At 35.6% G+C, this 15,165-nt stretch overlaps 1 protein-coding gene across 6 annotated transcripts in view; it reads left to right on the plus strand.

Annotated features, from left to right (window-relative positions):
- Slc4a10 (solute carrier family 4 member 10) overlaps positions 1-15,165 on the plus strand; it is a 250,075-nt gene that overhangs the window by 133,408 nt on the left and 101,502 nt on the right. For all 6 annotated transcript variants that reach the window (XM_021226586.2, XM_021226588.2, XM_021226589.2 and 3 more), the window contains exons 5-6: positions 7,482-7,642; positions 12,429-12,617. In XM_021226586.2, coding sequence (XP_021082245.1) covers positions 7,482-7,642; positions 12,429-12,617 — 350 coding nt within the window. The remainder of the gene's footprint in view (positions 1-7,481; positions 7,643-12,428; positions 12,618-15,165) is intronic.

Below are 15,165 nucleotides of genomic sequence, written 5' to 3' on the forward strand. Positions count from 1 at the left end.
GAAGGATGAATATATCCCTGAAAACATGCATGCAAGTAACATCATGCAGACTGAGCAGGTTGTATTCAAATATTTAGGAATATTTAGAGGTACATATATCATGTGCATCTATGTATGTAACAACAGTTAATGATGAAAAAAGAGGCCACGATTCTGAAAGGTGGCATATGTCAGAGGGTTTGGAGAGAGGAAAGGGAGTGGAGAAATGATGTAATTATATTACAATCTCAGAAAAATCAAAGAAATTATTAAAGAACAGAATAGTTAGTGTCATTAAACACTGGATTTCTGTAGTTTCTTTCTCCTGTAAGATGAACTGTTTTACAGATATTTACCAATCTTACCTCAACACTCTTAAAAGTGAGTGCCTTATCTGGAGACATCTTACTTTCCCCAAAGCCATAATTTTGAATCTATACCTTTAGCACTCCTTTCTGTTTGATAAAATCAGAGAATAAAACTTCCTAAAAATGTTAAGCTGAGTTAGTGGTAAATAATACCTGCCGAGTTAATTTCTCTTGAAAATATCTGTTGTTAAATGGCAAAAGAATTTGCTTTGTGTATTTTAATACAAGTGGGGCAGATTTTCCTCAACTTAATCCTCAAAGAATTCATGAAACACCTATTTAATGTTGTTTATTAGGAAGAGAATGCAGGGTGTTAATCATGGGTCAGAACAGATCCAAACACACTGGGTGGATAAAAGCAGTTTGCTCAGGGTGTAAATCCCCCACTGCATAGACAAAATGCCATGTATTTGGCCTACAAATTTTATATTTTATTATTTGTATCATCCATCAAATTCTCTTCATGATCTGAGACTCTTATTTGCTTTTGTTTACTATTCAAACAAATGTCAGTAAATTTATTTGGAGTAATTGACCCATTAATTCATTAATTCAGTGAGACATTTAGTAGCTTAACATATACTCAATGGCTAAAAGTCTTGAAACAGAATCTAAGATGCCCTACTACCTCTTTATCTGTATATTTAAAGGATGAAATTGGGTGAAACACAGAAAACATATATACTCATAAGATATGTATTATTTTTTAATATAGTCTCCTTAAAACATTCACTTAAATGTCTCTTAAAGCTTTGGCATCATTCTGGAGATGGCATAAAGCACTGAATCTTGAAAGTGTGGTATTTTTAGTAACTTGATATTTGTAATTTTATGGAAAGTGCCTTCTGTCTTCTCCCATAATGTTCATAACCTATGGTTACATCAAACCATCCATGCATGTAAATTATATTTGGTCATTTTAGCTACTAAGCAGCTTAGGACTTCCATTCTTTTTTAGCAGAAGCAAGCCCTCAATTGGAAGTATTTAGTATAAATGAAGCAATAAGCACTTGGGTTTGTTTTTAAAATGTCTGTTCATATACATACATAAATCCTAGGGTTCTAATCAAGAACCAAGAAATAGACCAACATGCATGGCTAATTGGTTTTTGACAATGTGTAAAGATATGAAATAAAGAAGGCACTGTCAATGCTCAAAGGCAGGAAAATATGTAGAAATATAGCAGCTTTCCCAAAGAATGTGTATGGCATATATATACACAAATATTTTATATGTGTGTGTATATGTGTAAGTATCATATACAGATTCACTGCAATTAAACTTTAGGGGAAGACAAATTAAAATATAGAAATTTAGAAGTCTTGGAACACAGCAGGTCCTGTTATGGGCATGGGTGGTTTGATAGAACCATAGTTTCTTTTGAGTGTTATGGGAGAAGATAGAACACACACACACACACACACACACACACACACACACACCACATGTGTGGCAAATAACATATAAAGTATTCACTACCAGTAATATTTAGGAAAAGGCGAATTAAAACTGTGACATGTTACTACTTTACTAAAATAGTTAAGATAAAACATTGGCAACATGGTAAGTTCTATTAAGAGTGCAGAGGACTTCAGCTTTTCACATTTTGGCTGCTGTGAATAAAATGCTATAGAAAAACTCTGGCAGATTCTTCCACAAATAAGCACATATTTACTATTTGATACAACAATTGTACTCTTAGGAATTTGTTACACAGAAGTTTAAGTTTATACATTAATTTCTCTATGAATGTTCATAATAGGGTTTTTTGTAAAAGAAAAACTTTTGAGTAATAAATTGCAGTAAACAAACCTTGATGCATCTATCCTGTCTATACAGAAGAACATTATTTAGCAGAAAAAATTTATAAATACTACATAAAATTGTAAGTTTGTATATAATATATATATTTATAGGTCAGTTAACACAGACATAATCAAGTAATTTAAAAAACTGTATATATGATAGAAAGAACTGCAGCTCTAGAAACTGTGAGAATATTTTACATGGAACAGAAATATGTTCTCCCACAAACACTATTAAACCTCTCCATAATTCATTGTTTTGAAACCTAATATGGTTCCTCAGTGAAATTTGTGCCAGCCCATGTGATACTGTAGTCGTCGTGGTTTTCTTCTTCTTCTTCCTCCTCCTCCTGTTCTTTTTCTCCTGCTCCTCCTCCCCACCCTTCTTTCCTCCTTCTTCTCTAACCCCTCCACCTCTGCCTCCCTCTTCTTACCTTTCCTCCCCCTGCCTCCCTCTTAATCCACTCTTGGCTCTTCTCTGTCTCCTTTCTTCCTCTTCCCTCTCTCTGCCCCATCTTCCCTTCATCCTCTCTCCTCTTGTCTGAAAATCACATCACCTGTGGGTAGCACACAAAGTGATAGGAGATTTAATAAAAGTTGTTTTCTTACTCTTAGTCTAAAAAAAAATATATACATATATATATAAATAAGAAGGAAAAGAGCAGAACTTTTTCTTGATGAGATTGTTTTCAGCTATGGTTGAAAATTAAATGTATTAGTTACTTTTTTTCTGCCACAGGAAGAAATGTAGGAACTTTAGGCTGAAAATTGCCAAACTAAATTGAAGCTGGAGAATTCTATAATGATGAGAAACTCTGGGGAAAACCAAGTCACAACAAGTTGGATTTGAAGATTGTTAGCCAGGAGATCTTCAACAATTTATTAATGTGCTGAGTTTGTTTAATGTTTATTCATATGAGAAATTGGCCCAGAGCAATTTCAATTTAACACTTTATCTTGTTCACACTGTAGTTTGTGTGTATATTGCTAATAAAGGTCAGATTCCTTATTGTCATCTGAGCCAAGGAACTTTCTCTATTGGAGTCTGTCTCAAATCACTCATCAAGAAGTTAATTTTTGTTATATAACCACTCAATGCGATCACAGCTCAATACACACACAAATATGAGTATGTACTGTGTGTGTCATATATATGCATATATGGAAAGAAATACTAATTAATTGAATGTATAGAAGTCATATTCATTCTCACCTGACTTGGATCAGCAGGTCAATCATCAGGGACAGGATCTTGAGAGAGAATACCAGAGGTTAGAAGATGAAGAGATAGGAAATAGAGAAGATAAAGTTTGCATTTTGGAGAAATTGCCCACAGCCTTGGATCTGAAAATTTGGGTTCTCAGGATCCAAAGCCAAAGTTCCCCAAAGGCCCTTGCCCCAGGTCATTACTGGCTCTGCCAACACGTTCCTGGTTTTAGAGAAGGAACTGTGTCCCATATATATATATATATATATATATATATATATATATATATATATATATATATCAGGGCCTCAGGAAAAGCTTTAGTAACACTGAACAATGATCTTAACTTGTTTTGTTTGTTTGGATATTTTTGCTGGGATAGATAGATAAGGTCACGGTTTATATCAGTTGGAATCTGCTGGTTTATGCTATAAAATACTCTGTAATCTTAATGGCTTAATACTGTTCACTTGTGACTAATTATACATGTTCCTCATGGATTATTGTAAGCTCTATATATATTTGTTGTTAAGCACTTTGGTTAATAGAATAGCCTCCATCTTGGACATGGTTGGCTCCAATTTCATCAAAAAAGAACAATCAAGGTAGTCCCATGTTGGCTGTTAAATATTCTGTCATGGAGGTGACACTCATAATTTGCACTCTGAGCTCATTGATCAGAACAAGTTACAGTCACATGGGTGCATACAATTAAAAGGTAGCCAAGTACTAATATCCCACTCTCTCAGAAAGGCCAACACTAATTATCATCAAATGAGTATGAGTATTATGGTTGTGTGAGGGGCAGATAACTTCAGGAATCAATCAGATGAAAAATTCTTAAAGGGTCTAGGGATAGAGCTCAGTAGTAAAATGCTTGCCACACAATATAAAGAGCTTCTGAGTTCAACCCCCAACACCTAGGTAAAAAAAGCCAGGTATGTAGTGTGTAGTGTGTTCCTGTGATCCCAGCTCTGGAAAGAAAGAAACAGAAGGATCCCTTGGGCTCCCTGGCCAGCAAGCTCAGCATAATCAGTGAAGACTAGATTCTAATAAGAGACACTGTCTCAAAAACAAGGAATTCTCATTCCTAAATGGGGTGTCTTTATCATACTCTTCTTCTCAAGGCTCAGAGGTCTTTGTAGAAGGGACAGAGAGATTACTGTAAGACCCAGAAGTTGTGAATAACCTCAAGGAAACTATTTTCCAGACACAAGAGGGCTGATGCACATATGAACTCACAGACTGTAACAGCATGTATGAGACCTGTACAATCTCAAGCCATACAAAAGTCCCATAAAAGAGGAGGGGAAGTGGGCACAAAATCTCACCACTAACAAAGAAGTCATTCAAAAGTGATAGCTTCTGGGAGAGGGAAAAATGGCATTTTTTCCCTTATGGCCTAGTATTGGATATGTCAACCATACTCAAGAGTAGTTGGCCAATCAAAACCAAACTCTATGTTCTTTGTTTTTCACATTTATTTAAGATAGAGAAAGAACATGAGGTTAAATGTGTAGGGAATTGTTGGGAGGATCTGGGAGGTGTTCTGGGAACAGGAAAAAAATAAAATCAAAAGAGCCGAATTCCTGGAATCCAGTTGTAGAGAGGGAGGAGTGATGAACAAAAAGGTCAAGACCATGCTGAGGAAACCCACAGAAATAGCTGACCTGGACAAGGGGGAGCTCACAGACCCCAGTCTGACAGCTGGGGAACCAGCATAGGACTGAACCAAGCCCCGTGAACGTGGGTATCAGTTAAGAGGCCTGGACAGTCTATGGGGCCTCTAGCAGTGGAACCAGTATTCATCCCTATTGCACAAATGGACATTGGGAGCCCATTCCCCATGGAGGGATACTTTATCAACCTAGATACCCAGGGGAGGGCCTGGGTCCTCCCCCAAATGATGTAACACACTCTGATGAGCCCCTGTGTAAGGCCTCACCTCCCTGGGCAGTGGATTGGGGTTGGGATAGTAGAGTCAGTGAGGGACATGGGAGGATGGGAGGAGAGGAAACTGGGAATGACATGTAAAATAAAATTGTTTCTAATTTAAATAAAAATTATTTGAATACATTTTATATATTTTATGGAATCCTCAAAGAATGGATAAAACATAAAAGATATGGTGGATGATCCCTGGGGAGTGACACTAGTGATTGAACTATGGCTTTCACATGGACCCATGTGTATGTTCATCCTCTCCCCAAACATGCACACCTACATGTGCACCTCCATACACATACTCAAATAGAAAACTCCTTAGCTGAGTAGGGTGGTCCACACCTGTAATTTCAACAACTGGGATTCTCCAGCTAGAATCCCCACACCCTCTCTCCCAGCAACAATAAGCAACAACAGTAACAAAGAATAGAACCATTGAATAAACAAACAATTATGGAAATACAAAATCTATCTTGACAAAATGTTCTTTGAAGAGATTTTTGTCAATGATTTAGGGATAAAATGTGATTTTTTTAATCCTTCATGGTTTCTTTAAAAGCTTATGTTTTCCCACTATGTGTAAATATTAGGAAGGTGTAGATCTTTCCTAGTAATTTACTTTTGATTCCCTGAATAGTATTTTGCTCCCTGAATACCAGAGACAGATTCATGGCTTTCTGGAAACTCCTTTTTACGGTGCACATTCTAACAAACTCTTTGGTTACCATCTACATTCGATTCTCTGTCTAGGGGTTTTTATCCACTGAAGCTGAGTCATTTTATTACATAAACAGCAATATAATATCATATAGATTTTTTGTATTTTCATTTGGAAAGAGGAAGTATGGACAAAGTGATAAGGCCAGAAGCAGGTATGAGGGAATAGGAAAAGAAGAGGCAGTTTAGGTTAGAGTTCACCAAGAAGTGGTGGAACTAAACAGGTCCTCTGTTTCGATTAGACAGCAAGTCCCTAAAGCATTCAGTAGTTGATGCCCGAACAGTAAAAACATTGGCTTCCTTTGTCTTTCCTATTTGTCTTAATTACAGGCATTTCTGCATATTGCCGAGTATTTCTTTTACATTAAGAAGACAGTAGTTTTCCACTTGGCTCCAGAAGTTTTGTTCCATCCTTGGCATAAATACCCATGGAATGATGTCCATTCTCAATCCTTGTATATCCAGGGGTCTACTACTGATTGCCATAAAGAGCTTTCTTCCAGACAAATATAACAAGAATTTTCCCTACACAATAAATCTCAAACTGCATAAGCCTCATACAAATTTACTGGAAAATTATCATTCTAAGATACTGAGATTTAAGAGTCTCAACTACAGAAAAAAAATGAGTACAGTTTCTTTTTTGAGCTACAAACATTTCTCCATAAAGGAAAATGCTTTTTTTTATTAGTTCTGGAATAGTGGCAGTAGTGAATTTTTATTAAAAAACATTACTGCAGAACTTCATAAATTAATAAAAATTGAACTTCTTTGTTTTTAATAATCTATTTTAATTGAAATGTTTGTTTAACCCAATTAAAGAGAAAGTAACAGTAAACCAGGATAACTTTTCTTTATTTCCACAAACCCACAAAATCAAGAACCCATTTCTTTTTATAGCATTTACTTTTGTGTTAAGGGATAATTCTCCTGCATTATGGTACTTACTGTAGTCACAAGAATATGCCTTTGTACAGGTGGTTGAAGTTTGAAGAAGATGTGGAAGACGGAGGAGAGAGGTGGAGCAAGCCCTATGTGGCTACACTTTCATTGCACAGCTTGTTTGTTGGGGAAGTCCTGTGTATATGTCAATAAATTACTGCTGGCCAATAGGAATCTAGATAGGTGGGGCTAGGAGTCCAGGAGGATTCTGGGAAGGAGAAACACAGGAGAGTCAACATGTAACGCCATGAGGTAGGAAGCCTGGAACTATTCTCCGGTAAGAGACATACTTAGATTAACAATTATGGGGTAATTACTCAAGTCAGAGCTAGCCAGTAAGAAACAAGCAAGGCCAACAGTTTCATAATTAATATAGCCTCCTGTGTGTTTATTTGGGACTGATGGGGCTCTAGAACCAGGCTGGCGGGAAGGCTACTCTCAAAGAAAAAGCTTCTCTTAACAAAAATTCTCCTGCATTATGGTACTTACTGTAGTCACAAGAATATGCCTTTGTATAGGTGGTTGAAGTTTGAAGAAGATGTGGAAGATGGAGGAGAGAGGTGGAGCAAGCCCTATGTGGCTACACTTTCATTGCACAGCTTGTTTGAGCTGAGAAGCTGTGTTCTGAATGGAACCGTGCTACTGGACATGCATGCCAATACTTTAGAAGAAATTGCAGGTAAGTTTTTTGTTACTTTACTCTATTACATTCTGATGATTTCAGCTGCTTTTTATTATTCCTTTTCCTGATAATTCCATATCTGTGTAAACAGTGAAAATAAGTTGTCATGGTCTGTGTAAGGGACATTACAATAATCTTCTCTTATTACTTTATCTGAAGTAAAATAAATTGGATATGAGATAAACCTCATCTTGCTTATAAATAGTGATTGTTCTATAGCAAGAAAATAGATGGCCAACTTCAATATTTACTATTTTCATTAGAATATTTACACCAAACACAAAGAAACACAGGAAGTTAAAACTAGGTACATATATTAATAGCTAGTGTCAATTTCCTAAAAGCTAGATTGTTTTTCTTTAAGGGGCATTACTTTCTTTATGTATAAAGTCCGTAGAGTTAGTGCTTTCTAGACATTTCTTTTTAGGGGAACCTGGCTTAGATATTGTTTTTGAGTGGTGAAATATTTTACATCAGTGTGTTCAGATTTTTTTCATCAGATTTTGATGTTTTTAACAGACTCAGATAATTCCTTAAAGAGATTGTTAGATTTACTAGCAGAAAATCCCATTTGTATCTGGCAGGTCTGTTAAGAATTTTTGGTATAATTAAAGTAGGATTTTCTTTTGGACGAAGTTAATTTAAAACATATCTATTTCCCTGTGTTTCAGGGAACTCAATAAATCCAAACTTCATCCCTCAAAATATTACTTAACCTTTTCAAATCCAAAAATCTCCAGATATGATTTATTCTGATGTGGAGATTAATTATGTCAAAATACTTCCTACTTATATACATTGTAGACAATTTATGGTCTGTGCTAATCTCTTTAAAACTCAGAATTATAAAGATTAAAATGGAAATATTCTCTTTGAAGTGTGAATACTTTACCCTGATTCTGTCAATGAGAGTTAGAAGGAAATTAAAACCAAGCTAAAGTTAGTATCATAGACAAATTATCAATCATAACTCATAACTCATTAAAACAACTTATTACTTAAACTTTCTCATTGGAGGTTAAATTAATACCTTGCTTCACTGAATACAAACTAAAGATTGGTATGGGAATCCATTATTAAAAATCAGGTTCATGCCAAGTGTGATGACATACACCTTTAATCCCAGACCTTGGGAGGTAAAGGCAGTCAGAACTCCATGAATTTGAGGCCAGTCTGACCTTCATAGTAAGTTCCAGGCTAGCCAGGCATACATACTGTGACCCTGTCAAAAACCAAACCAAACCGCACAATCAGGTTCATAGTATGACAATCCCTAGTCTAGAAAGTTAAGTGTTCTATTTAGTATTCACAATGCTGTTAGTCACTTGGCAGTCAAGTAGAATTTACAGCTTCATATTCCCCACTCCTGCTTCTTTGTCTTTGAAAATCAAGGCAATGAATTTTCAGAGTATTCATATGATAAATTTGAAAAACACAGAGATTTATAAAAGTTTTGCAAAAAATCATGCCTTCTTGGTAATCGTGATGAGTTGATTATGTTAAAGCAATTGCCTACTTATGGTGAAAAATGGCTCTTCAGTTTTCAAGCATTTTTGCACAATTACTGATAGGTTTTGTAATGTTCTCTATCTTTTCTCTTCCTACTTGTTTTCTTAACAATATCCTGGCACTGGGCGTTGCCAAGTTCACTATATTAGGCGTCATTGCCTGCTGAGTTGTGAGGACCTGACTCTGGGCCCAAAGCCATTATGGTGCATTATCTGTTCCTAACTTTTCAAGTTAATACTGATAAATATTATTGTGGTGAAGAGAACAATGTGATGATTGAATCCTATGCAAGCCTTTGGTGCTTAAGTCTCACTCTAGCATGCTTGACTCTTAAGCTAGAAGGGTAACCTTTCCAGTTTACTAATGCATTCTGTAATGTACTTATGCTAATGAACAGATGCATATCTCCTATACATCTGTTTGAAATATATCTTACATCTCTGTAATTGCAAAGGTAGAAATTAGGGAATTTTATAGAGCCCAAATTATTGTGATTCAATAGAATTTTAGTAATAATTTTATTACATGCGTGGTTTTTATATGATCAATTTAGGTTCTGTTTAGCATACAAGACAGGGGAGTCATAATATCTTATTTCTGGATAGTCTGTAAAATTGTGGTATATTAGTGTTTGAATAACTTCCTTGTAGCTTCCACTATTATATATAAAATACATATTTTATGTACATTTTTCTGTCATAGCAAGTTTTCAAAGTAATGTCATATGTTGACAGTTCTTTAGTTCCTTTATTTTGTTTTAATTCAGAGATGTTATAATTACTGATCTCCAAAGAACCGAAATATGAATTTACATTTCATCTTTTAATGCCATGCACTTTTCAGAATTGAATGGGACTTTTAATCACAGTGGATGACTTCCAAATACTCCACACACACGTTATTGCCAACTCCCAAATATTCATCTCCAACTTCTTTCCATTGTGAACAGAAAGTGACAGAGCAAAATATACTCCTTGTTTTGAATATGGCCCACTGCCTAGTCTTGTAGGCCTTTTGATCAGTGATTTGGGACATTTCATTGTATGAAACTAAAATTTCAGTAATCTTTAGAAAGTTTTAATGTAGTTCAAAGGCAGATTTGGGTAGTTGTGACAGAAACTGCTTATCATCTGGCTCATGGAAGAAAAAGCCTGGCTAAATAACTCATTTCTTGTTCTATACAAAATCTATATGAATTTCATCTCCACTGACAGTGATTGCTTCATACCAGTCATATTTTTGATGTCCATGCCAGGTGAAATGAAGAAAGTGGCTAAAGCTAATCCGTTTCTTACTGGATACGTACAAGGATATTTCCTTGTTGCTTCTGGCAGTCACCATATGCCCATAAAGGAAACACCTGTTGCAAGGATTCAGGCATTTATGCTGGCCTGCCCTGTCACCTGGCCTGGTGCACTCAGGCAGTGCCCTGGTCAGCCCAGGTGCAAAAGAAAGACCCCGCCCACTTATGCACTCTCTTCCCCTCTCACTTTCCTGCTGTTCCCCTGGGGCAAATAGGACTTTTCCTGTTTCTCTCTCCTCTTCTGTCCTCTCCCTGTCTCTGTGTCGCTTATCCTCTTTTCTCTGTCCTTCCCCCCTTTCCCTCTCTAATATAACTTCTCATTATGCTCTGTATCCCATAAAACTCATTAAGCTCTGTATGCCACAATACTCATTAAGCTCTGTCGCCTGGCATGTTTGTCCCTTTGCCTTGGTCACCCTCGCCTGCCATGGAATCAACTAAGGTTATCATAACACCTATGAGAAGAGGGAGGATACAGCATCACAGAGAAATGGAGCTAAAGCCAGGCTCATTTTGATTTTCCTCTTCTGCAAGCCATATGAATCAGCTTAACCAAGGCACTTTGCACCTTTTGTTGTTGACAAACCCAATGTTATATCTCGCTGATACTGTTATAAACTATGCATGTATTGAAGCTTTCACAGATTTCAGAGGTCTATACCCTGGTTAATAGAAATTGCAAAGAAAATCATGTTCTTAATGATTGTTCTCAATTTGCTAATCAGTTCTTGAAGGGCCTTAGATTATTTTCCTGACTGCAGCATATGATACATATATTCTTACTCTTACCTTTCAAGTAATAGTATTGTGCTTTTTCATCTTTGTGAGGTCACACACTAGAGTGTTGTTCCAAGACCCTTACAGTGTTCCATGTCCATTTTCATTTTGTACAAAAAGAAAGCCCAGTTTTATCAGGGAAAAGTTTGGTAATGTTAAAGCCTGTGATGTACTGAATATGTCAGCAGGAGGCAGTTCGTTGGCATCTGCTTTACATAAGTTGCACTTCCAGTAAACAGAGTTAACATTTGATTTTCTGAAAGCAGACTAGTCTTACTGAGGCTCAGTGTGGTGATACTATGTTAATAAGGAGCTTCAACTGCCCATAAAGTAAGTGTCTATTTCTTTTATTGGCATTCATGATACCACGAACAGAAAGTGTCAGTGTACTCAGTTCAGTCTTCTGAATGTTACCTAAAACAATCTAAGGGTGCCGCTAGGTAAAGAGAAGGTTTTGTAACAAACAAAAAGCTTGTTCACTCTAAATGCTGGATTAGATGCTGGAGAGCCCTCCTGTGGTTCCTAACCTCACTTAGAGGAATCAAGAAAGTTATTCTTCACTAGAAAGGCACACAAAAACCAATTAAAGTATGTGTAAAGCTGGGTAGGTGGCTACTGCACATCTGTAATGTGAGTTTTTAGGTGGTTGAGAAATATGTAGTATACGTTTGAAGCTAGCCTGGGTTGCAAAGAGGGACTCATTTTAGTTAGTGTGATTCTCATTTTTTGGTTAGTGAAAGTGGTAAACCCAACTTTGAAACTATAGTTCACACTGCTATAAACTTTGAGTGTATTGGAGTCTTCACAAATTTCAAAAGGAGACCTATACTCTACTTAATTGTGTGTAATTGTGTGTGTGTGTGTGTGTGTGTGTGTGTGTGTTTGAGAGAACAGACAGAGATATATCAATTAGTTTGAGATTACCAGCATTGTATTCCTACACATTGGTATGAATAATGTGTAAAATAACTTTCTTTAATACAGTTTAGTATATTTGAAAAATAAGTATGTTTTTTAAATGAGTGATTTATATTGAAAATTTAAATGTAGCAATCCAATAAAAGATGAGCTTTTATTGAAAACATAATACGTTGAATTCATTAAAGGAATTCCTCCCTGTTTTAGTTTGGATAATATTCAAGGTGTTCATTTTCAGTAGAAAAGCTGTGTTCCTTATCTTCCTCCTATCTTCAGATATGGTTCTTGACCAGCAAGTAAGCTCAGGCCAACTGAATGAAGACGTACGCCACAGAGTTCACGAAGCACTGATGAAGCAGCATCACCACCAGAACCAGAAAAAACTCACCAACAGAATTCCTATCGTCCGGTCTTTTGCTGATATCGGCAAGAAACAATCAGAACCAAATTCCATGGATAAAAATGGTAAGTGCTCTTTTGTATCTTTGATGGGACCATAGAGTATTAAATTGTTTCTAAATACTTAAACCCTTTTATTTGAAAACATTTTATTGAAATTCACATTTTTAGCAGAATTGTTTTCATGTGTGTGTGTACTATATATTGCTTTCATTTTCACCATCAAAATGTAGACATTTTAACAAAGAACTTGTTTCTAGGAAGGCTCCTGAATGAGTAAATTAAACTGTATCTAATGCCAACTTACAGATTTAAACAGCAAACGTAAATGGAATGCATCTGGTATTGTGTTCTTCTGAGCCTCTTCTAGTAGCTGAGAAGAGCAACGCAGTGGTGTGCATTGTAGTGGCCTTCTAATTAAAACAGTAATGACCACTATTTACTTTTTGTAGAAAAAGAAGCTTTTCCCATCTGGGCTATAGTCAACAGATTTCATTACTGCTAAAAAAAAGATCCTGTAGTGCCTTTTGTGGCTGCATATATCTGAAGCCTATTTCCTGCTCTTGAGCGCATGTCTGCTTACACTGCAGCATCTTAATGTGCAAAGAGCCTCCTCACCATCTTCACACGACATCATGCTTGAGCAGTATTCGTTTCTAGTAATCCTATATTTTTTGTTTTCTTCTTGAATCCATCATCATTTACATTAAGAAATTGCTTCAAAATGGTTTGATAAAGGAAAATGCAAGTACCATGAAGATAATATGATTTTGTTACTTTTCTATCAGCTGTAAATGCGCTTCAGTTCTAAAGGACAAAAATTAATGACTGGGATGTAGCTCAGTCAGTAGCATGCTTGCCATGTGTTCCCAGTACTCCAAGTTTTATCTGCAGCGTTGAGTAAACTGGACATAGTGGTACATACCTATCCCATAATTTAGGTAGAGAATCTGAAGTTCAGGCTCAGCCTCAAGTATGTAGAATGTTCATGACCAACCTAGCACATGAAATACTGATTTAAAAACCAAATCAAAGATGAAAATATTTTCAGATTACTTATTTAAAAAACTGACTTAGGCAAATTGCCTCTAGCACATGGATTGACAGTACAGAATATTTGTATGATTTTTTTCCATTATCAAAAGTCTCAGAAGTAGTTTACAAATATGTGAAGATAAGTTTTCTTTAAACTTTGATTGTACAGAAGTTTTCATACTACTGAATCAAATATACACAAATACATCAAATAGTTCAGTGAAAGGTCAGTTTTGTTTCAGAGTATATTGAGGTCATTAAGTAAATTAAGTCTCGAGACAACATTAAATATTAATGAGTTATATAGTTCTAATTGAATAGTTGATTTTGAAGTATTTGTTTCAGATTTAGGTGCTATGAGAGAAGTGTATATTTCGTTGAAATGCATATATACAGAGTCTTTCCTTTTCCTAAACTGGAAGGGTTGGTTTTTTTCTTTCTGGTCACTATTGCCATTTGGTGTTCTCTATTTTTGTCTGTTGTTGCTTCATGTTTTTATACTGAGCCATGTCTTTATGAGAATATGTTATCTTCTACTTATTACACACTATAAAGCCAACAAAGGCATAGAAATTTTGTTTTTTAATTTCTAATAAATTAAAGACAGAAATGAAATATAGAAGCTGTCCTTGACTGGAAATAAAGCATTGATATTACACAGAAGCATGTATATGTAAAGTTCATTAAAAGTGTTATGAGCATGCTGTGACATATATCAACTTATATTAGAAGATTCTACTGACTATTTTGAGGATGTAGAACTCACATTGAGACAAATACTATATTTAAATTAATTCATATTCTAAATTATGATTTAATTTAAAACATAATACATATTAATGTGAAATTGAAGATTTTATAATCTGATATATAAATGTAGTGCTTTTTTAAAGGAAGCTTGAGGACAGTTTTTATTAGAGTTTAAGAGAAAAACCCCTGGGCAGGCAGGCTGTAAATTCTGGCAGCTGCTCAGAGGAGGAGTATGAAGAGGAGAAAGGGGAAACCATCCTGGTAAAGTTATTGTTGCTTTTACAGTTCTAGTACTTATTTGGCTAGCCAATGTTAATAATCTTGATACGCAATCTTAATTTTGACAAGGCATATAAGTTACTACATCTTAAAACCCGTAATAAAATGTACCATGTTTTAATGTTCATAGCACTTGGGGACCTTTTGAACAAATAAACTTTGTCTTCATTTCATTCAGATAATAGCATATAGACAAAAAATGTCTTATTTAAACAGGTACTGGTTTTACATGCTGCAATTTCTATGATTTTCACTTCAGTTTTTACTGAGGATAATATTTATATTTGAAATTTTCATTTACGCATTTGGGGAAAGGAAAGAAGGTGTGGAATTTACTGAACTGACCAGTTATTACCACATGTATACCTATATTACTGTTGGTGTTTTAACTCTTGTTAATTTAAGGAGGAAGGACAGAATTACAGCTGTGAATCCAAAGTCTATGTGCAGATTCATGCAGACACAAGGTTTACAGAAAGTACTCTTGTTTCACTTGTGAAATGCCTTAGTTTTTCTAAAACCGAGAATCTGAGTAACTCTGTTGCCATCT

The sequence above is a fragment of the Mesocricetus auratus genome, unplaced genomic scaffold (genome assembly GCF_017639785.1).
Source record: "Mesocricetus auratus isolate SY011 unplaced genomic scaffold, BCM_Maur_2.0 Super-Scaffold_100004, whole genome shotgun sequence".
NCBI classification, from domain to species: Eukaryota; Metazoa; Chordata; class Mammalia; order Rodentia; family Cricetidae; genus Mesocricetus; species Mesocricetus auratus.